Source organism: Mauremys mutica, chromosome 1 (assembly GCF_020497125.1).
Source record: "Mauremys mutica isolate MM-2020 ecotype Southern chromosome 1, ASM2049712v1, whole genome shotgun sequence".
Classification (NCBI taxonomy): domain Eukaryota; kingdom Metazoa; phylum Chordata; order Testudines; family Geoemydidae; genus Mauremys; species Mauremys mutica.
Genome location: NC_059072.1, coordinates 254,324,976 through 254,348,236, shown reverse-complemented (window position 1 = coordinate 254,348,236; position 23,261 = coordinate 254,324,976). Strand labels below are relative to the sequence as shown.

The window sequence follows — 23,261 nt, the reverse complement described above, 5'->3', positions numbered from 1 at the left end:
TTCTCTTCCTTCTCTGGCCTTTTTCAGATGTGGCAAGTGGGGAATTTTTGATTGAAAATGTCACAAAGGACCGGATTTTTGGTTTGGGGTTTTTTGCACAAAATTTCATCAGCTAACTTTGAAAATTTGCCTCAGATTCAGTGTTGAAAGTACACTCATCTTGAGTATTAATAGTTATCTGTTTACAAAACTGAATGAGCATTGCATCATTGTTTTTTTCCACAGGAAATGCTGAAATACAGCAAAAACTGTGAAGGAGCTGAAGATCTGCAGGAGGCATTAACCTCTATACTAGGTATTCTCAAAGCAGTCAATGATTCCATGCACCAGATTGCCATTACTGGCTATGATGTAAGTGACAGCACTTCTTAATTATTTTTATTCAGATACACACTCCTCATTTCGTTTTGTATAATAATGCAAATGGGATTGCACAACTGTTTCCTTTTAACTAATATCTGAACTGTGTTGTCAAAAATAATGGGAAAATGGATTTCTTACATATTTCTCACCAATCTCATTACTAATACAAACTTTTAATAGATTTTATTACAAGTCCCAATCCCACTTTGCAGATCCCAATTTTCCTCTTCAGATACAAAGTTTTATTCAGCAGTGTACCTCAGAAAGAAGAAAATAAGAATTGTCATGTCAGTTGTCCATTTCTAGTGTTGTACACTGCCTGACAGTAGAAAGTGCCACATGTTTCAGAAGAAAGCATTGTTAACCCATGCCAAATACTTTATCCTTGGAGGGAAATTTCCTCTAGAGATGAACTGATGGGGGAATTGTGTTGTAAAACCAGCCCCAGGAATTATAGCATCCTTTATCCTGGAAAGCAGTGACTTGGAAAAAAATTTGAGGGTCACGGTGGATAATCACGAACATGAGCTCCCCGCATGACTCTGTGGCCAAAACAGCAAATGCACTCCTGGGGTGCATAAACAGGGGAATCTTGAGTAGGAGTAGAGAGGTTATTTCACCTCTGTACTTGGCACTGGTGTGACCACTCTGGAATACTGTGTCCAGTTCTGGTGTCCATTATTCAAGGAGGATGTTGATAAATTGGAGACAATTCAGAGAAGAGCCAAGAGGATGATTAAAGGATTAGAAGACATGCCTTAGAGAGAGAGACTCAAAGAGCTCAATCTATTTATCTTAATAAAGAGAAGGTTAAGGGGTGAACTGATTACAGTCCATAAGTACCTATTTGGGGAACATTATATTTAATAATGGGCTCTTCAGTCTGCCAGAGAAAGGTATAACAATCCAACAATTGGTAGTTGAAGGTAGGCAAATTAAGACTGGAAATAGGTGGAAATTTTTAACAGTGAGGGTAATGAAACATTGGAACAATTTACCAAGTGTCATGGTGGGTTCTCCATTACGGACAAGTTTTAAATCAAGATTGATGTTTTTCTGAAAGATCTGCTCTAGGAATTATTTGGGGGAAGTTCTGTGGCCTGTGTTATACAAGAGGTCAGACTAGATGATTGCAATGGTTCCTCCTTGCCTTAGAATCTTATTCTGTAGGGTTCCCATTGATTTCAACAGGGCCAGGATTTCACCTCCAAGTTCCATTTTATCTGGACCATCAAAGTAAAGAGGTTCAGATAAGACTTATTTTTGTCTTTGGCTAATCTCACATCATTCTATATCATATTTCTCTTCAGTATTTGATGTGCTGTTGGGTATGTATAATGTTACATATGATTTGTTGATGTGAATTTGCATGTAATGGTGGATTCCTCATCCTTTCTTTGTTGAGGATGGTTAAACTCTAAATAAGAAACCACATTGCTGCTTCTGTTCTCTTTAGGCTAATTTGGACCACCTTGCATCACATAACTTGGTGTAAATTCTTCCCAGTTCAAGATTAATAAACCAAACAAATTATGTATAAAGGAACAATGTCAACTGTTTTTTTATTTAAAAAAAAACATTTTGATAGAGCACCTTTTTTACAAACACACTCACTCACTCTACAGGGGTTTTCTGTTCGCCTATCTAATGCTATCAAACATTCTTGGGTCCACCTTCCCTTACTGATTGTGGGAGTTTCGGGCAACAACAACAGTATTGCCAGAACAACATTTTCAGATGGAAATGTGTTTTTAAGTTGATAGTGTCTTTTCAAAATGTAAACAACTTCACTGTTCTTGTTTCAGGGAAACCTGAATGAACTAGGCAAGCTTTTAATGCAAGGATCCTTCAGTGTATGGACTGATCATAAAAAAGGTCACTCAAAAGTGAAGGATTTGGCACGTTTCAAGCCAATGCAAAGGCACCTGTTCCTCCATGAGAAGGCAGTGTTGTTCTGTAAAAAGAGAGAAGAAAATGGAGAGGGATATGAAAAAGCACCTTCCTACAGTTATAAGCATTCCTTAAACGTAAGCTATTTAGTAATCATAATAAGAATAAGATAAGTCGTACCTAAGCCTTTGAGCTGCTTTAATACAGTATATTACGTTCACACACTGAAGACATTTTATACCTATAACTTTATTTGTAAACACATTAAGGGCCCAAACACATTATGGGTTTGCTATCTTAAACCCTCTAAGAATTTTTTGCAGCATGGAATTTGCACTTTGAAGCAAGTCTGGCCAATATTGCTATAATCTCTGCCTTTTATGCTATTTACTGTGTCCTTTCTGTCATCCCCATCTCTCCATAGCCTCCCTTTTTTAACTCCAGTATCTTCTGTTTTGAGATTACAAAACCATATTAGGCTAATGTAGTCCAGATTGCGATCCCCTTATCCATGTTACATTGGCAATTGGGACTACTGGGGGAACAAGGTCATCCAAAATGTAAAGGAGTCCAAATCTGGCCCTTAAATAAGAGATAATTTATGGGTCTTCCTTGATTAATTTACAGAATCTCCCCTTTCATCCTGACACATTGGTGACAGCTGAGAGTAAAGCCCTAAAACTCTCCTGCTTCAACTGCGTAATGCACAGATTGTACATGATCAATATATTCTTTTGTCTTGAGTGCAAAACCTCAGATCAGTGATGAAAAGATTACTCTGCTGAATAGGTTTAAACAGTTCAATGTACTGGGATAAAAGAAGATGACTAATGGGCTTCGGTTACCATTATTTTAATTGATATTAAGCATGTCAACATCAGTTTGTTGTGTTTGGCAGATGACAGCTGTTGGAATAACAGAGAATGCTAAAGGTGACTCAAAGAAATTTGAAATCTGGTATAATGCGAGAGAAGAAGTTTACATCATTCAGGTAATGGTGCTTCACTTCAGTTTAAATGAACTCATTGGCTTATATTTCTGTTTTACGTACTGATCATTTTTTATTTCTGAGCCATGCACTTTCACAGAATAAATGGTGAGGTGCTTTCCACACCTACTCTGTTTGGAAGTGTTGCTCCTACTTACAGAAATTGTTTGTCTTAGCAATGTCACTTGGACAATGAGCCTAAGTAGAGACATGTGCAGCAAGTCTTGTGTAGCCTGAAGAGGGTTAAAAGTTGTGAGACTCTTTTCTGGTTTGGGTATGAGCCAGTAATGCTTTCTGACTTCCAGTAAGGGAAGTAAATGGAGCCTATATACATCGCTATACAATCCAGATTCATAAAAAAAGTGCCTGGTGAAGCATTTTTCATGTTTGTGCATAAAGGTCTTTGAATATGTATAAGATTCATTTAACCAGATCCTCAATATGTGCAAATCGCTACTGCTCAGTCGAAGTCAATGGAGCTACAATAGTTTACACCAGTTGAGGATGTGACCCATTGGCTGTAATAGAAGCCATTCAGCAGAAAGACAGGAAAGAGGAAAAATATAACTCTTAATTTCCCTCCTCTTCTGATAAATTAAGAAGGTAAAAAGTGAAGTAGTATTCAACAATATAAAGCTTTTTGGGACACAATATGTAAGATGTTACAAGGTGTAATGGGTTTTTTACTGTATTACTGTGTACTGGTATAATGAGAGGAAAATAGAACCCACACACAGAGGTGAATGCAGAAGGACTTTAAACAGAAGAGGTGCTCTTTTTAAAAAAAAAAAAAACCACACACAAAAAAGAGAGAAAGTGTTGTCTCATTTTATAACCTACTAATCTACAGCTTGCAGCCCAGTAGTTTTGTGACACAGTTCCGATATCATTGACCGAAAAGTGGAGTAAAACTGTGTGAACTTATCCCCTGATCCTGCAAGAACTTACAAATGTACTTAACTTTACTCACCTGAGCTACCCATTGACTTCAGTGACACTGCTCAGGTGTGTAAAAGTCAGTATGTGTGTGTTTGCAGGATCCAGGCCTTTCTGATGAAAAATGTAAGATTCCCAACATTTCACAAAAAACAATTTGCATAAAAAAAGTCTTGTTAATTTTCTCATTAGAGAAATGAAGTCTCTGACCGTGACACAACTCCAGTCTCCCTCCCCTTCCCCCCCAGACCAGCTAAAAGCTTAAAATAATTCCCCTTCCCCCCAGGCCCTGGGGGAGAGTTTTGTTTATCTTTTCTTTAGGGCTCTTCCTAGGTGTTTTTTTTTTTTTTTTTTTGCAGGCACTGTTTAGTGCAACTAGCTTTCAATATTTGATCACTGGTTTCTTTTTTGTGATAGGCACCAACTCCTGAAATTAAAGCTACCTGGGTAAATGAAATTAGAAAAGTGTTAACTAGCCAACTGCAGGCATGCAGAGGTAAAACATTATCTTTATCTCTTTCCTTCTCCCTTCTACATAGTGCAGTTTTGTACTGGAAACCCCATTCTATACATCCGATTGGTGTTTTAAAAAAAAAAAATTCTGAATACAAAGGCTCCGAGTACAAATAAATTATTTGATAGGTATTTTTCTTTCTCACAGAAGCTAGTCAGCACAGAACACTAGAACAGACACACAGTTTACCTGTACCTGCACCAACTTGTACAAGGTAAGTAAATATGTCATCAAATCAGTTTGGTGGGCTAAGACATAGCAGATGGTTACAAAATACATTAGGCTCAGCAATGATGTTCATCTGTAGTTCTTTTGTCCACTTGCCTCCTATTATACATTTTACTACTTAATTTCTCTTTGGTGCTGCTGCTTTTCTACACAGTAGAATTACAGACCTGGGGTTTAAATAGCTTTTGAACTTTTATGTATTGTTTTAAATGAAGAGCTAATAGCAGTGGTATGAACTAGAAAATAGCTCGGTCTAGCACACCTATACGTGTCAAAAACATACCAGATTGTGTGCATACAGAATATAGCATTATTTATGTGTTTTATTGTAAAAATGTGTATATTAAACTCCAAGAAATAAAGAAAAATGTACTATACATCTTTGATTTGAATACAGGAGTGAAATGACAACTAACACGTGGATTTTAAACAGCAGGCCACAACTTCTATTACACTGACACAGAGGAGGGGCACTACCCACCCATCACCCACACTATACTTCACCAGGCATTTAATTGGTTCCAGTGCAGGGTTTAGAGGGCTCCTACCATATAACCCATAACTCAGTGATGGGCTCTCTTCAGCCTACTCCCTAGGACTCAGCTCGCTCTGAGTCCTAACACCTTCCCCTCCGCAAGTGGAATAGAGGGTGCAGAGAGATGGGGACCTTAGCCCACAAGGAAAATGTGCCAGCTGTACAGAGTTCTAGAGACAGCCCTCTCCTCCCCAGCCTGGAATCTAACATTGAGATGGGAACCCCTTATGGTTCCACAACTCCATTTGTGTTTCCTCCTTCACCACTTGTCTGTCTGCCCAGTGGTAACAGCTAGCAAGCCGACTTCATTCCATCATTCTTAGCAGAAGGGATGTTCAGGGCTCTGCTAAGGCAGAGATCACCAGACTTGGGGCGTGGGGGGAGGAGTCCTGAATCCTTTCTCAGCCACAGCAGCAACCATAACACACATGGCTGCAATCACTGGGTGACCGTCCCCATCCTACCTTTCCAGGGAGTGGATGCTGTGGTCCATGCACACTCTTCAGTATGCATGTCTGCAGGAAGGAGCAATAGCAGCCTTGTGGCCTGCAGAAGGGGCAGATATCTGCCATCCCTGTTCAGACTTAGAACTACAGGAGGTTTATTGTCTTAATTTTCTTCTGATAAACAGTCCTTCAAGGAATCAGGGAAGAACTGTCAAAAAAGTAGAAGAGAGAAAAACTGATCCCACAAGTCCAGAAGGTTGTGTCACCTCAGTAGCACCAAAGTACCCCGAGAAAGGCAAAGGTGAGTCTTAGTTACAGTTAAATTATCCATGGGCACAGAGTATCTTACCAAGGGGGAATGGAGAGTGTCCAATGTAAAGTGAGAGCTAGGAGTATGCTCTTGGGCAGGGGTGGGCAAACTACGGCCCGCAGGCCGGATCCGGCCCCTCAGGGCTTTGGATCCGGTCCGCAGGACTGTCCCCCTTGGCGCCACTCTCCAGAAGCGGCTGGCACCATGCCCCTGCAGCCCCCGGGCGGGGGGGCAGAGGGCTCGCGTTGCTCTTGCCTCCAGGCACCACCCCCCGCAGCTCCCATTGGCCAGGAACGGGGAACCACTACCAGTGGGACCTTTGGGGGAGGTACTTGGAGGAACAGCAAGGGCAACACACAGGGAGCCCTCCGCTCCCCTTCCCCCAGAGGCCGCAGCGCTTCCTGGAGTGATGTGGGGACAGGGCAGGCAGGCAGGGACCCTGCTCTGGCCCCGGTGTGGTGCCGCTGCCACCCCGGAGCCCGAAGCCCTCCTGCACCCCACCCCCCAATTCCCTGCCCTAAGCCCCCTGCCTGCACCTCACACCCCTCCTGCACCCCAACCCCTCTTGCCCTGACCCCTTTCCTGCACACTGCACCCCCTCCCACACCCCAACCCCCTGCCCTGGCCTTGCATACAATTTCCCCACCCAGATGTGGCCCTCGGCCCAAAAAGTTTGCCCACCCCTGCTCTTGGGGTTTTTTGTTACAAGGCCAACATTGTAGCTAGACCCTGCAGATTTGATTGTTTCCCAGATTTCTCTTTTACTGGACAAATGTCTTGACACTACCTCAAAACTCTCTTAAAACCCTGCCGAGAGTATTCTGATGAAGAGCCCTTTATTCCTCTGTGATTTGGTTCCCATCACTGAGTTCAGCCGCTAGACCACTTCTAAATGTAAAGGTCTGCACAGTGGTGATAAACTGTTGCTTGGATTCTTCTGCAGTGCGTGAACTTTCTGTCTTTTATTTCTCCCTCAAAATGCTAGTTCCCTGGCATAGTGTTGGATGATTTTGCCTTGACCTTTTCATGTGTATCTCCCCTTTCTCTTTTTCCATCTCTCTCTTCATTTGTAGATGATACAGTAATTAGTTCTACCTCAGAATGCTCTGCACTGTCAAAAAAGCGCTTTACACTTCAGGGCTTTACTAACCTCAAAAGTCAGAAAGGTAAATTTTTAACAAGCTAGATTCTGTTTTCCAAGCAAGGATGCAGTCGGTCTGTCGAGTGTGTGTTTGTGTGAATATATACATGCATATAGTGAGATATAGCTCAGCTCCTCTACTAAGTTTGTTAGTTTTTGCTATCATAGACCCTCGCAAAGGCCCTACCTGAGGTTGAAAGTCCACTGGGGCGGGGGCGGGGGCGGGGGGTGGACAGTACCAAGTGCCTATAATCTCCCTTACACTTGGTGATAGGGTGTTGTAGGGCCTGGTGCTAGCCAGGACAGTGGAGTGGTCAGAGTGACATGGGGGGAGTGCTGAATCCAGTTTATGTACATATCAGTTCCCTCCATGGACTCCCCAGAAGGTATTTAAGCTGCTCATCTCCAGTTAGGGTGACCAGATGTCCCGATTTTATAGGGACAGTCCCAATTTTTGGGTTTTTTCTTATATATATATATATATAGGCTCCTTTTACGCCCCACCCCCATCCCGATTTTTCACATTTGCTGTCTGGTCACCCTATCTCCTGTGGAAACACTGAAGGAGGGTAGCAGTGGAAAGCTCATTTGCCTACCTCAGAGTGAAAGAGCAGCAACATGCTCCATCTTCAGTGAATCTGCTCTGGGTTATCATCTGTATTAAAACCAGTAGGGAACCAATATTTTGTTAGAAGTCTTTTCTTATTGACTTCTTATTAATCAAATCTGCAGTACTTAATGCAAGGCTGTGCAAGGGGTGCTGCTATCTTCAAGGATATAAGGAAATAAGAATTCAGTTCTTTTTAGGGTGACCAGATATCCCAATTTTATAGAGACAGTCCCAATATTTGGGGCTTTTTCTTATATAGGCTCCTATTATCCCCCACCCCCATCCCGATTTTTCATACGTGCTGTCTGGTCACCCTACTTCTTTTCAAAAGAGGTCTTCAGTTTTGCTCTGAAACAGGAGCTGGTCTGAGTCAGAGATACTTTCTTGCTTCCTGTTGCCAAATAAATGCATTTGTAGAGTTGTAGAGTCCTTCTTGCTTTGGATGACTCCCTTTAAATAATCTGCATTGCACTAGTATGACAACACGTGACGTTCAAGCATCCTTTTAACATGTCTTTTTAAACCCTGATTACCTTTGAGTTCTTTCTGGAGAGATTGTATCAGCATAGTGTATAATACTCAAAGCACATATGAGGTAAGCACTAATATTCCATGCTTGCCTTGACAGAAACTCCATCTCCTACTGCTAAAAACCAGACATTGCCAATGATCCTTCTGACAGGACCAGGTATTGCTGTAGAATTAATTTTGCCAAAATAAAATGATCATGTTCATATGATGTTTGCACCTAAAATGCAAATTAACTGTATTCTGTTGATTTACAGTTTTTAGAAAAAAATCATATATTCATATCTGTAATTGTAAAAATAATCCTTGCCAGTTTAGCACATAACGGATGTAATACCCAAAAAATTAATTCCTTTTGTTATAATCAATCAATGGCAACTAAAATAAATTAATCAGAAACCATTTACTGTATTCCAGTTTAAACTCAAAGGTATTTAGTATGCTGTCTACCTATTCTGTTTTTTCCAGTTCTTCAATATCTCTCTTCTGTGTTTTTTGCCTATTCATCCTACTGCAGCTTCTCCTACCAGCCCTGACAAAAAAGCTAAACGACATGAAGTAAAGAGTGATCCAACTCCTTTTGGTTTAAGAGGTAGAGTGATAACACCTTTTCTACTCCACAATAAGCCATAGATCTCTAATGTAATATTCATATCAAATAAGTGTAGGTGCACATACGATAGTGTGTACACGACAGTATTGTCATCGGCTGTTTTTTTCCATGACACTGGTTCCACACCCTTCTTGTACACTCTCAGGCAATATTTCCCCTACAGAACAGTCTCTTCTTCCAAACCCCACTTTCCAAGGCTTCTTCAACCGTATCTTTAACCATGTGAAAGCCTAGCTGGTATTGCAGGTTTTGGGGTGTGGCATTATCCAACAGCATTGGGGAAGCAAAAGTGGATGGGAGGCAGTGACCATGAGATGGTCGAGTTCAGGATCCTGACACAAGGAAAAAAGGAGAGCAGCAGAATACGGACTCTGGACTTCAGAAAAGCAGACTTTGACTCCCTCAGGGAACTGATGGGCAGGTTCCCCTGGGAGAATAACGTGAGGGGAAAAGGAGTCCAGGAGAGCTGGCTGTATTTCAAAGAATCCTTATTGAGGGCGCAGGAACAAACCATCCCGATGTGTAGGAAGAATAGTAAATATGGCAGGCGACCAGCTTGGCTTAATAGTGAAATCCTTGCTGATCTTAAACACAAAAAAGAAGCTTACAAGAAGTGGAAGATTGGATGAATAACCAGGGAGGAGTATAAAAATATTGCTCAGGCATGCAGGAGTGAAATCAGGAAGGCCAAATCACACTTGGAGTTGCAGCTAGCAAGAGATATTAAGAGTAACAAGAAGGGTTTCTTCAAGTATGTTAGCAACAAGAAGGTGGTCAAGGAAAGTGTGGGCCCCTTACTGAATGAGAGAGGCACCCTAGTGACAGAGGATGTGGAAAAAGCTAATGTACTCAATGCTTTTTTTTGCCTCTGTCTTCACAAACAAGGTCAGCTCCCAGACTACTGCACTAGGCAGCACAGAATGGGGAGGAGGTGACCAGCCCTCTGTGGAGAAAGAAGTGGTTCAGGACTATTTAGAAAAGGTAGACGAGCACAAGTCCGTGGGGCCGGATGCACTGCATCTGAGGGTGCTAAAGGAGTTGGTGGATGTGATTGCAGAGCCATTGGCCATTATCTTTGAAAACTCATGGCAATCGAGGGAAGTCCTAGATGACTGGGAAAATGCTAAGGTAGTGCCCATCTTTAAAAAAGGGAAGAAGGAATATTTGGGGAACTATAGCCTCATCTCAGTCCCTGGAAAAATCATGGAGCAGGTTCTCAAGGAATCAATTCTGAAACACTTAGAGGAGAGGAAAGTGATCAGGAACAGTCAGCATGGATTCACCAAAGGCAAATCATGCCTGACTAACCTAATTGCCTTCTATGATGAGATAACTGGCTCTGTAGATGAGGGGAAAGCAGTGGGCGTGTTATTCCTTGACTTTAGCGAGCTTTTGATACAATCTCCCACAGTATTCTTGCCAGCAAGTTAAAGTAGTATGGGCTGGATGAATAGACTATAAGGTGGATAGAAAGCTGGCTAGATCATCGGGCAGTGATCAATGGCTCCATGTCTAGTTGGCAGCCGCTTTCAAGCAGAGTGCCCCAAGTATTGGTCCTGAGGCCGGTTTTGTTCAATATCTTCATTAATGATCTGGAGGATGGCATGGACTGCACCCTCAGCAAGTTTGCAGATGACACTAAACTGGGAGAAGCTGGTAGATATGCTGGAGGGTACAGACGGACCTAGACAAATTAGAGGATTGGGCCAAAAGAAATCTGATGAGGTTCAAAAAGGACAAGTGCAGAGTCCTGCACTTAGGACAGAAGAATCCCAGGGACTGCTACAGACTAGGGACCGAATGACTAGGCAGCAGTTCTGCAGAAAAGGACCTAGGGGTTACAATGGACGAGAAGCTGGATATGAGTCAACAGTGTGCCCTTGTTTCCAAGAAGGCTTAATGGAATATTGGGCTGTATAAGTAGGGGGCATTGCCTGCAGATTGAGGGATGTGATCATTCCCCTCTATTCGACATTGGTGAGACCTCATGTGGAATAGTGTGTCCAGTTTGGGGCCCCTCACTACAAGAAGGATGTGGAAAAATTGGAGAGAGTCCAGCGGAGGGCAACAAAAATGATTAGGGGGCTAAAGCACATGACTTATTAGGAGAGGCTGAGGGAACTGGGATTGTTTAGTCTGCAGAAGAGAAGAATGAGGGGGGATTTGATAGCTGCTTTCAACTACCTGAAAGGGGGTTCCAAAGAGGATGGACCTAGACTGTTCTCAGTGGTAGCAGATGACAGAACTAGGAGTAATGGTCTCAAGTTGCAGTGGGGAGGTTTAGGTTGGATATTAGGAAAAGCTTTTTCACTAGGAGGGTGGTGAAGCAGTGGAATGGGTTACGTAGGGATGTGATGGAATCTCCTTCCTTAGAGGTTTTTAAGGTCAGGCTTGACAAAGCCCTGCCTGGGATGATTTAGTTGGGTTTGGTCCTGCTTTGAGCAGAGGGTTGGACTAGATGACCTCCTGAGGTCCCTTCCAACCCTGATATTCTATTATTCACTTTGCCTATGCTGCAGGGTGTTCAATGCACTCTAAGTGTGTGTGCAGCCTCTACACATGTGGAATCTGAAGGTTTGTGACATCTGAGCTCTGTAGGAAACCAGCCAAACCTGCTAGACTTCCCAGCTAGTATGAAAGGTCTGGACTTGGAGGATATTACAAGGAAGAAAAATTTTGCTCAGGAGTCTTTGCAAGGGTCTGGGAACTCTAAGAGGGGGATTCCCTGAGAAGATGCAGGGAAAGGTGAAGACTGTCCTATGGGAGTCTGTTGCAGAGTCAGAATGGAAATTGGATGTCCAGTCCAGTACCTTATCCTCTGTAGAACTCTATATGGATTTGGAGAGAAAATGATTTTGTCCTGGTGGCTCAGATAATCCAAATCCAATTCACGTGACAGCTTCTGTTTTTTGATGAAAAAGCTATTTTTAATTCATATATTTGGGTGTGAGTTAGATCCTACAGCCATGTTTTTAGAAAGCACATACCTTAGAAAACACTCAGACGATGATACTGTTATATCATTGAGGTTCTCTGTCCTATGAAGTTTGTTCGTTTCCATTTGTACCATTACAATACAAGCTGCTTATCCTGAGCTCCCAGCAAAGATTTCAAATACAATCCTTGAATAGACTATTGATTTGAGAAAGCAAATAACCAAGAAACTAAATTTAAAATGTCATGACTTTCGCCCTGTCATGCACCTCTATCCCCATTTTTTCCTTTCCACCACTCTGCCTTCCCTCTGCCCACCAAAGCCTTGGGAGGATAGATGGGCTGTGCCACTCAGTTGAAATGACTGGTGTAAAACTGGTGCAAGTTTAGTCAAAATCAGGCCCTGTAACTGAATTATACCCTCCTCCTGATTTCTTTTCTAGCAATCTCTTTTCTCATAGGTTCTCTGCCTTTTTCTTTTGCTTCCTTTCTAATGTTCCTCAGGTAGACAGTTATTTGGGGGAAAAGGGCATTTTTTTGTAGTTTGGTGTTTTGTCAGCGTTGGGCTAGTCCTGCTTGAAAGTAATAAGAAATCACTCTTGGAAATTCTGTGGGCTTTTGTGTTTTTTCCCCAATGTGGATGTAGAATCACTTTTGACTGTTTTTTTTATTTTTAATTCAAATGCTACCCTTCATGAATAGTAACACTACTGTTATCTGAATTCCGGTAGTGTCTAGCATCCCAACCAAGCTTTGGGGCCCAGTAGCACTGGGCACTGTATGAACACATGGTAAGAGGTGGTCAATACCCCCAAAGAGTGGGAGAAACAGGATGCAACATATGAGCAGAATGATAATTGGCAAACACCAAGTTTAGTCCCCTGTTTTTGTTCTGTTTTTGTAAACGATAGCCTGGAAGAATTGAGCACCAGGAACAGACCGCAAAATTACTTTCCTCTATTATATTGGTTTTTTTAATTTAAAACTAATGAAAAGGGTTCTAGTTGCATCTCACAAGCCCAGCAATAAAGGTAACTTTTAAGCTAAAAATGAAATTTGAGTGGAATGAAGCTGGAACTTATTACTCAGTTCTTTCACAGATGCAAGTTCAGTATTAACATTGGACAGGGCCAAATGGCTCAGTACTTCTAATCTTCTACCAGCAGCCCAGCGCAGGCAAGGTAAAGTATCAGTCCTGGGCCACATGAACCTATGTTTTTGGTGTGCTGTGGATTAGAGATTGTTTTGGCTTTACTCTGCCAGTACTGGAACACTTTTTGTAACATGTATTGTCCGGGCACATGGTGCAGGAAATAGAAAGTGCCTCGTAGATTCCATGGAAAGCAAAAATGCGGGGTCCCCCACCACCACCACCAACATAACTGATTATTATCGTGTTTTTATATTTAGAGCTGGCTTTGAGAATGTTCCTCCTGTCATTCTTTTCACTGGGTATTAATGGTGTAACCATTTGTCCTGAACAGAAATTTATCATAAAAAATTAATTCTGAAACTTTCCTAATCTGTTATATCATGATTTGCTTTTATGGTTAAGAACCACATGCATATGTTTGTGGTTACTTTGTTCTTTTAAGGACCTGTTGACCTCAGTGAAAAGCAACCTTAATTTGATTTTATTTGGAACAGCGAGTTGTGCACCCTGGATGTGATTCAGCATCGTAAATAAGTTAAATGGGTTAGCCTGCATTACTTGTCATGAGAAAAATAATAACGCTTTACATTGTGATACATACCTCTTTGTTCCTGGGGTGATTACTGCAACAGTTTTAATCAGGATGAATTCTCGTAGTATTACTGTGCAGTTTGTCGTCCCAGTTTGGCTTTGAACAATAACAACCTGATCTACCGAGGAGCTGAAGTCAGTGACTTCAGTGGGAACTGCAGGTACTCAGCAATTTGGAAAATCAGGCCACTATTGACACCATCTGATTATCCAGTTAAGCTTCTTTGATTGTCACACCTACCCACCAGCCCCTCAGCAACAGCAACACACAAATTGGAAGCAATTTCCATTTCTACTGCCTCCCAAGAAAAACAGCTGTACTCTGTGTGTGTGTGTGTGTGTGTGTGTGTGTGTGTGTGTGTGTGTGTGTGTGTGTGTGTGTGTGTGTGTAAAAAAGAGGGACTTTTTCTTTTCTGCTTATTTTCTTTTTAAAAACATTAAGGCCCAAATTCACCACTGCCATAAAATAGCACAACTTCATAGGAATTGTGCCAGCAGTGAATTTGGCCCCAAGGGTATAAATATTTTGCAACCTAACATTTTCCTCCCATTTCTACTTGATATGTAAGTAACTATTACAGACTTTGGGTGCAATCCTGGTCTCATTGAAGTCAGTGGGAGTTTTTCTTGTTTCTGAGACATTTTCACAAAGTTAATAACTATAGGCTATTTGTTTACCAAGGTTGGGCTAAAACATCTCATTCACTTGATGCCTCTGAAGAAAATGATGGTTGGTCTAGTGCTGAGGATCCACTTAATTCATCAGATGCAGAGGAAGAAGAAGGAGAAGATGGAGGAGAGATTAAGCTGGTAACCAGAAATATTTTCTTACAAATTTAGTGAAATTTATATCGCTAATTAATATAGTAAATGTATCTAGTACATGGGAATTTTGTTTGAACTTGCAGCCAAAAAAAAACCCCCAAAAAACCCACTTCACAGTGATTTCAATTTAAGGTTGGGTTTGCATAAGTGCCTTGTGAAAGTTTTTTTTGTCATTTGGACTGATAGCATCTGCAGTTGTTTATATTACGTACAAAAGAACTGTGAAAAGTAACACAGGTGTCTATTGTTTACTGCCTCAGTAATGAATAATAGTGAGTTAGAAAACCATGCTATCCAATGAAATAGCATATATAAATCTCTGGTTCATCTAAGCTTTTTCTGGACTTTAAATTTAATCTCCTGTTTAGAACCTGAATGAGGGTGGTGGTTGTTTGTTTTTTAAATTAATTGATATAATGGAGAGATGGACAGATGTTTCTCAGGAAGTCATTCAGGATGTTTGTGAGAATACATATACTGACTTCACATTTTGGGTGAATAGCAACATTTATTGTCCCTCAAGTAAATATTCACCTCAACTTCACTGTGGTTTAAAAACAAAAAACAAATTACCCCTGCGGTACAAAAGTCAATATCTGCTTAATATCTTTTATTTTTACAGTACAGTTTAATTTGTTTGTTTTTGTTTTTCCTTCTGTGCATTTAGACTCCTGGTAAATACACTGTTGTGACTGATTATGACAAAAACGGTTCTGAAGATCTTGCAGTGAAAAGTGGAGACCTCGTTCAGCTGATCCGTGAAGGGGAGGACAGAATTTGGTATGGAAAATTGTGTGTAGCTGCTTGAAAATGCACACAAGTACCTCATCAATTGTGATGTCATATACTTGGAAGAATTTGTGTGTGTGTATAAAGAATATATTTTTAAAAATTAAACAGTTTGACAGTAAAATTCTTTTCTTAGGTATGTGAAGAATCTGAGCACGGGGAAAGAAGGTTTGGTGCCAGCGAACAATTTATTGATGCTCATAGGCAACTCAAAATCAGCTCAGTCTTTAAGCAGCTCTGGTAAGAGATTAATTGTAAATGTGCTAAACATTTATATAGTACACATTTTGAAAGAACAAAAGACATAGCATGTTTCTTGTGATTGTTTTCCCTCCTACTCCAGAATCAGGCACTGGATGCAGTACTTTGAGTTCATCATCAAGTTATAATGAAAGTTGCAATGCTGGCAGCACCAGCTTCTGAGACATCAAGGGCTAATGCTAACATTTCCCCAAGTCGCCTGTGAACTTCCAGCATCTTATGCAGACTTCTGAACGTTGGACTGAAATGGAGATCCAGCATGTATGTGTTGCCTGTCTCATGTTTTAAATGGTGATTTACGGAGCCATCCCTAGGAAGAGCTCAGTGAAAAGTATGTGGAATCTGAGATTCTAAAGAAAAGTAAATGATCTGAAATGGGATCTTCTAGCAGCTTCTGATCTGAAGTCTGAATCTCAACATACATTTTCCCATGGATATTGCCATCAGATTTCTACAGACACACCATTTTACCACAACCAGAAGAAGAACAGGACGAGACAGGAATGTGTTCCTCTGTGGTAAATCCTATTGTAAAATAATGAAATAAAAATAATTGTATAATATAGAAATAAGGATAAGAAATCCGAGTTTACAGTTCACTCTCCCAAAAACCTTTCTGTAAGGATACTTCTGGGTTAATGCAGTATATGGAGTGTCTTTTACAATAACCGGGAATTAAATGTAGGTCCAGCCATTCTCTTGTCTTGAATTTTTAGCACTCTGCTTTCTGCAGTAAAATGCATCTTCACAGTCTATGGTGCAAAAGAAATAGACAATTCACTGACCACAACAACATCAAAAGAAAAGACTATTTTATCTTTTCCAGCATTTTTTACTGTGTCCAATGGCCATTTTTGCGGTATTTTGGCCTCTGAACCGAGTTCTTTACCAAGGATCACTGTGTTTACATAACATTGGCAATTTAATAGCATGTTTGATACAAAATTATTTTTCATTACTAAGGTACACATTGAAACACAAAATGTTTGTATTACTTAAGTGATTTCTTAATGATTTGTAATACAATGTGGTTATCTTCAGTTCTAACAGTTAGAAGATGGTTGCAGGCAAATGAAACTATGCTAGCTACACTGTAATGCTGAAGATTTATTATGAGAATTAGAAACCTGAACCTTTAAGCTAAGGATGTATGTTTGTAGATTTACTCAAAAGGATTAAAAAATTTAAACAATTGTGTATTTTTTTCTATAAAATGGGAGGGTGGGGGGCAATAACTTTATTTAAAAAAAATCTGGACTGTGTTGTGGACAAATATTTTAAATCCTTTTTTTAAAGGGAGGGAAATCATAAACATACAGTTTTTCAGGGTATAATGTAAATAATGTAAATTATCACCTCAGATATTCTTTGCAGTTCAGCCTTACAAATGCAAACAGTGTATCAATTTTAAAAATGTTTTGCTTATGCTGGAATATCATTTTTTTTCCTGGTCTCTGTACTGTATTACTTAAAATAATCTGGAGTGTTGAGGGCTTGATTTTCAGAAGCACTGAGCGCAGGGAGCTTCTATTGCAATCAATGGGAGCTGCTGGTGCTCAGCACCTAGAAGTCTATCTTAATATAAGAAATCTAGATTTTACACTTAATGATGTGAACAGCTAAAAGAGAAATGCCTCAAAAGAATGATCTTACTTTTCTAGTTTCCTGAAGCGGTTCCTGTCCCAGTTACAATCAAAATGCAGCTGGCTGTGGCCAGTGCATAAATGTGTGTATAAATGCATATATATGTACGTGTGTGTGTGTGTGTGTATGTGTGTGTATATATATATATATATCTCAATGTAAAAGATGTATTTATAGTCTTCATGCTGCTGAAAATGTCACTTTACAATTCATAAATACTTAGTTTTCTTGCAATACTGCAGTATGAAGGCTGGTCAGGGTTTTTACTTTATGCATCATTTCCAAAAAAGGATTAATCTGTTCCTTCTTAAATTATCTTAAACTGTGCTAGCCAGGACTGTTTAGCCTGATATGTGATAATGAAATAACAATGTGCAGAGATATTGGTTTGCCTTCTTGTTTGTAAGTTATTTTGTAAATGATCTGTAACATAATTTACTTAAATATATTGCTCTCAAGCAGTCCTATAATGAAACTGTGTCCTTTCAGCTGTCTCATTGCAGCATCCTTTCCATTATTTTTGTGATCTTATACACACCATTGCACTTTAATACAGCACATTTCACCGTTTCCTTTTCTACAGCTGTTTTAAATTATAAGTACAAAATCAGAGGTCTTTATTGGATGTATGAAAGTTTGATGAATAAATTTCAGCATTTCTTGCTGGATATCCTCAATATGGAGGTGCTGTTTGCTTTATTGTCTCAAGGTGCTCAGACACTGTTGTGATGTGCGTCATATAAGACCATAAATACCTCAGTAGAACTCAATAGGGCTGTAATGGCTGGCTCCAAAAGCCAGGTTAACACCTTCTGAGTAGACCTCACAATTCTACCAGAATGAGCCTTTTGAAAGATAACCTTTGTGTCTCCAAACCGTTTGCTCTCTTCATTTAATCCACCTCTCAGAATTCCATTCCTACTTCTCCCCTGGTTTGCTCTTCCAACTCTGTCACTTCCACAGGGCTGGGGAGATGGGACCAGCCTGCTGATTGGATAATAAATTTAAGATGCTGCCAGGTTGGTTTGACAGTAGCCAGATTTCTTGGCTGCTTGTTGCAAATGTTTGTTTTGGTTTAATTTTGGGGCGTGGAAGGGGTGTCTTTCACAGATCTGGTTGAGCTCCCCCTGCTGGACACTCACCAGACTGGTATGAGAGGATCCAAATGCTGACTCCCACATGCCCTTAGCTTGCTGGGGCTGGGCAGAGTTGAGATACTGTCCCTGGCTTTGGGCCTGTAGGCATGCACTCCAGGTGCAGGCCTTGTGTTTGATGCTCTCGTGGCAGGGGGGTACCATGAAGCCCGATTGCCTAGTTCCTGGAATTAGTGTCATCTTCCCCTAGCTTCCCCCGCATCTAGTGCGTATTCCCCAGGATCCCACCAAAGGTGTGAGCTTTTGGGTTTACAGTTTGCCTCTTCAGGGATACACAGTAGTGAAAACCTACAGACAGACTCTGCACAGGTTTGTAAAACTCTATTACTCTTTACTTAGTAGAATGGGAAATACACAGAGCTATACAAAATAACAAATATCCCTAAATGCATTTCCCTGGCTCAGGTTTCTCACCACTCTGCGGAGTTCTTTGGACTTGGGCAGAGTCCTCTTCTCCATGTGGGCAGAGCCAGATTCCATCTCCTGCACGTGGCTTCTCTTCATAATCTTGGTGCCCCCTCTCTCCTGTAACTAGCTCTTTCTGATCTTGGCTCATCCTGCACTTAGATCAGACCACCCCGTTGCTATGAAAGCCTGCTTATCTCTTTCCCGAATGCTTCCTGTGTCTCCAAAACCCTTTTCCCTTTCTTCTTCCTGAGAGTCCTTTTTAAAGCCCTGCTTTGTCATCTTTGTACTGTTTGGGAATTTTCCACTCTGTCCACTTCACCCTCCCTGCAGACTAATTGCAAAAGCTAGCTTCAGCCAATCTCCTTAGCATACCCATTGTTTGGTTAGTTCACGGTCATTAATGATTCTCCATTGTCCCTGGTCTGGAAGGTACTGTACTGCAGCCCATGTCAGTAAATGGCGGATTCCACATCCACACACAGGCATTCCCAGATACAGCAATTTCATAACAACCAGAATTCGTAAGTTGTATATAGACAAATCACCTAAATCGTCATGGGGGGGCACCATTGGGAAGTCTACCTTGAGGAAGGTGGAGGTCACATGCTACCTCCTCCTTATGCCTGTCATGATAGCAGCCAAGGTAGGAGAGATTGGTTACTAAACTCTAATTTACAGCATCTGAAGAAGAATATACTTTAGTGCTCTAAGAGTTAATGATATCTTCAGGGCACCCCACTGTGTCTAGGTATTGGAAGGCAGGAGGTGATTTCACACTAAATTGAGATATTCTAGGCTAGACCTGTGGCCAACCACTGCCATGTGTCAAAGCCAGGTTTAATTTCATGCCCTCTCTTCCCCATCCCCACTGGATATGCTGCTGAGACAGCACTTCAATCCATTGGGTCAAAGAATGTATCTTGTGTACTCAATAGTGGCCTCTGTGTAGCCAGTTAGAGAGCCCCAGTAATTAGCCCAGTGCTCCTGAGCTACAGACTGGCAGCCACAACATGGGTTCTGCAGCATTAAAGAAACATGTTCCTAGGCCAGTTTTAGTCCAGTGGAATGTGAAAAAAATCATGTTTTTATACAGAACTTTGAATAATGACAGAGACAGCTATTTAACTCGTTTCCCACTGTAACACCATAGTTTCTTTTCATGTTTCCTGTATTCTAGATAACTGGCTCAAAGTAGAAGCACTCTCCTCTAGTGGGTACCAAGCTGGGTTTCCAGGGAAGACTTGAGGATGAGTTCATTGTACTATGTAGAACTATATTCACTGAACTAAACTAACTTTTCAGATAATCAATCTCCAATTCTTCAAAGACTACACTGGCTTCCAACCTTCTTCCAGGTGCTATCTAAGGGGTTTATTTTGAAATATGATATAAAGTTCTATCTGGTACGCATCCTGGCTACCTGAGAACACTACCTCCCTCCATAAGCGTAGACACAAAAATTAAGATTAGATTTGTGAAGATCTGGAATTTGCTTCTCCCACTCACTGTAACAAAGCAGAGTTTGACCTTCAAGACTTGGTGTCAATCCCATCTAGATACTGTACTACCTCAATGCAATCAATAGGGTGCAATAGAAATACCTAAGATGTTGAAATAGCTCCATTTGTTCAGGCTTTCATCTGTGGGAGACAAGTGGGAGGTTGGCTCAAACTAAAATGGGAATCCATTTATGTTGACGATAGTCCAGGGATAGGCAACCTATGGCACGGGTGCCGAGGGTGGCACGCAACCTGATTTTCAGTGGCACTCACGCTGCCTGGGTCCTGGCCACCGGTCTGGGGGGCTCTGCATTTTAATTTAATTTTAAATGAAGCTTCTTAAACTTTTTAAAAACCTTATTTACTTTACATACAACAATAGTTTAGTTATATATTATAGACTTAGAGAGAGAGACCATATAAAAACGTTAAAATGTATTACTGGCACGTGAAACCTTAAATTAGAGTGAATAAATGAAGACTCGGCACAGCACTTTTGAAAGGTTGCCGACCTCTGTGATAGTCAATATGTGTTTATTATTTAGCGTGTGACAGTTGTCAATATTGTGGTTTTAAAAAAAAAAAGGCCTTTTCCAGCAGGATAAGAGGACCAAGATGCTCTCTTGGGGATCCATAAACAAAGAATAGAAAGGCCATGTTATGGCTTCCAATGAAGAAGCAATTTTCAGAGCTGTTGTAGCAGAGTGCTTGGTAAGTGATCTCTGTCCTTCACAAACAGCTTGAAAGGATAAGGGCCAGCTGCTGCATGAGACTAACCTCAGGCCTTTTGCCAGAGATATTAACTTCGCTCTATTTGTTTTTGTTCTAGGGAACTTCCAGAAACCCCCTTTTTAATTCAATTTTTATCTAATTATTTTTAGAATTTATCACTGACCAGTCAATTTCAGAAAAAAAGTTAGGACCTTTCAGACCTTTTAAAATCTTATTGCAATGTTGCGTGTGAAATTACATTTGGTTAGAAACAAGGACCAAGATATGCTGTTCACTTTATTCAGAAGGGTTGTGTTTGACCTTTTTAAATGGCATCAAAATCTTTCAATCACTTTTCACATGACTTTGATTGGCAGTAGTTGAAAATCTGGTCAAATAAATTGTTCTCTTAAGATTTCCACCATCCTAAGATTTTGGCCTGATCCAAGCCAGAACTAAATGCATACCTATGCCTAGATGTCTAGGGTCTTCTCCAGAAAAAAACTAACAAGCTGGATTCAGAACAGAGCTTTGAATATGTGAAATTGGAATTCAAGGTTTGGCCAAAATTTTTATTCAATGTGTAGATCACCTCTGAGATGGGCTCAAACAAAATCCCAGATTTGAATGTCCCCTCCCCCAATTTTGGAGTGTTCAGCATCCAGATCTCTATTTTGCAGCTTGAGCCCACTTCTTATACAAATACTAGACCAGTTAAGTACTAACAGTAAAAGGACGGGAGGATAGAAGGGAGAGACCCAATACATGTAAGAAGGTCAGGTACTACCCACTAATACCCCTTTCATCAGGAGAGTCCTAATGTTATCTGTAAAAATCTCTGAAAGGGCTGCCATTGAGTTAATTTAGCAACAAAGCATCTGCAGTGAGAGAAGCTAAAGGATTAACGACAGGACAGCTGCAAGGGAAAGTAGATTGTGTTTCAAAACAATTTAACAGCAAATGTTTTCTGGCCCAAAAAAAAAAAAAGCTGTAATAAGATCAAGTTTTGTGGAGTTGTGACATTCTCCAGGACAATGGTGTCTTGCAGAAGGCAGCAGTGCTCCGGTGATACAGCTCAGCCCACTGTTAGTATAAATTTGAATGTCTGCCCTAAAGTCTCTATACATGCAGTGTCTGTTTCCAAAATTAATCTAACATTTGATGTTTACATATATTGGCTCTCTGCTCTATTTGGTTCTTTAAAAACAAGTAGCTAGCAGCCAGGGGCGGCTCTACGAATTCTGCCGCCACAAGCAGGGTGGCGCGCTGCGCCGCTCGCGCTGCCGGGCGCCGGTCCCGCGCCTCCGCGGGACCTTCCGCAGACGTGCCGCTGGTCCCGCGCCTAGGGTGGAGCTTCCGCAGTCATGCCTGCGGGAGGTCCACACAAGCTGCGGGACCAGCGCACCCGCCGCAGTCATGCCTGCGGGAGGTCCGGTCGTCCCGCGGCTCCGTTGGACCTCCCGCAGGCATGACTGGGGAAGGTCCGCTGGACCCGCCTGCCGCCCTCCCGTTAAAATGCCGCCCCACGCGCACGCTTGGCGTGCTGGGGTCTGGAGCCAGCCCTGCTAGCAGCTCCTTTGTCCTCCTAACAAGATGGTGAGCATACACATGAGAGGGAAAAACTAAACCCAAAATAACAAATTTCAGTTCCAAGAAGCCAGAGTAAGTCTGTTTTACTAAAAAAAAAGTCATTTTAATAGAACTGGAGCTAGATGCCAGAATCGTTAGGCCACACTCCAGACTAACAAAAATCCAGTGGCACAGTGAGCCAAGACCTGTTTTTGACTCCTGGCCAGTCCCTACAGTCCAGTACAGGTGAGGGTGATACAGGGGAAGGAACCTCTGGTAAGTTTGCGCTTTGCTGTGATGTTGTAGGGACGTATCTGTTCATTTACTCTTTTATAATCATGCTAGAAGAGGTAGTGAAATAACCAATAGAGGAAGAGTTACTATCTGCTTCTCACTCCCCCCTACACTTAGGCAGAGGGGACCCTACAGAATAGTTTATGTGCACTGGGATGTCCAGTGAAACCTCCATAGAGATCGCAAGGAAACTTTCCTGGAGGTAGTCTGCCATCTTCTGCCAAAGGTTGCCGGGGAGGGCTGCCCTATTTCTTCTGCCATGGTAGGACACTTTTCCCACACCAGTCAGCAATTACTTCAGCAGGCACTGATGCACACAGGCTAACA

The 23,261-nt window shown here is 41.4% G+C and overlaps 1 protein-coding gene across 1 annotated transcript in view; it reads left to right on the top strand.

The window, feature by feature from the left end:
• The window catches only part of MCF2L (MCF.2 cell line derived transforming sequence like), a 251,780-nt gene extending 233,804 nt beyond the window's left edge, over positions 1 to 17,976 (top strand). The window contains exons 22-35 of the mRNA XM_045007516.1: positions 226 to 351; positions 2,169 to 2,390; positions 3,152 to 3,244; positions 4,595 to 4,673; positions 4,839 to 4,905; positions 6,086 to 6,201; positions 7,284 to 7,376; positions 8,590 to 8,649; positions 9,007 to 9,081; positions 13,137 to 13,217; positions 14,463 to 14,590; positions 15,273 to 15,385; positions 15,531 to 15,634; positions 15,738 to 17,976. Coding sequence (XP_044863451.1) covers positions 226 to 351; positions 2,169 to 2,390; positions 3,152 to 3,244; positions 4,595 to 4,673; positions 4,839 to 4,905; positions 6,086 to 6,201; positions 7,284 to 7,376; positions 8,590 to 8,649; positions 9,007 to 9,081; positions 13,137 to 13,217; positions 14,463 to 14,590; positions 15,273 to 15,385; positions 15,531 to 15,634; positions 15,738 to 15,817 — 1,437 coding nt within the window. The 3' untranslated portion in view covers positions 15,818 to 17,976. The remainder of the gene's footprint in view (positions 1 to 225; positions 352 to 2,168; positions 2,391 to 3,151; positions 3,245 to 4,594; positions 4,674 to 4,838; positions 4,906 to 6,085; positions 6,202 to 7,283; positions 7,377 to 8,589; positions 8,650 to 9,006; positions 9,082 to 13,136; positions 13,218 to 14,462; positions 14,591 to 15,272; positions 15,386 to 15,530; positions 15,635 to 15,737) is intronic.
• The last annotated feature ends 5,285 nt before the right edge of the window (positions 17,977 to 23,261 follow it).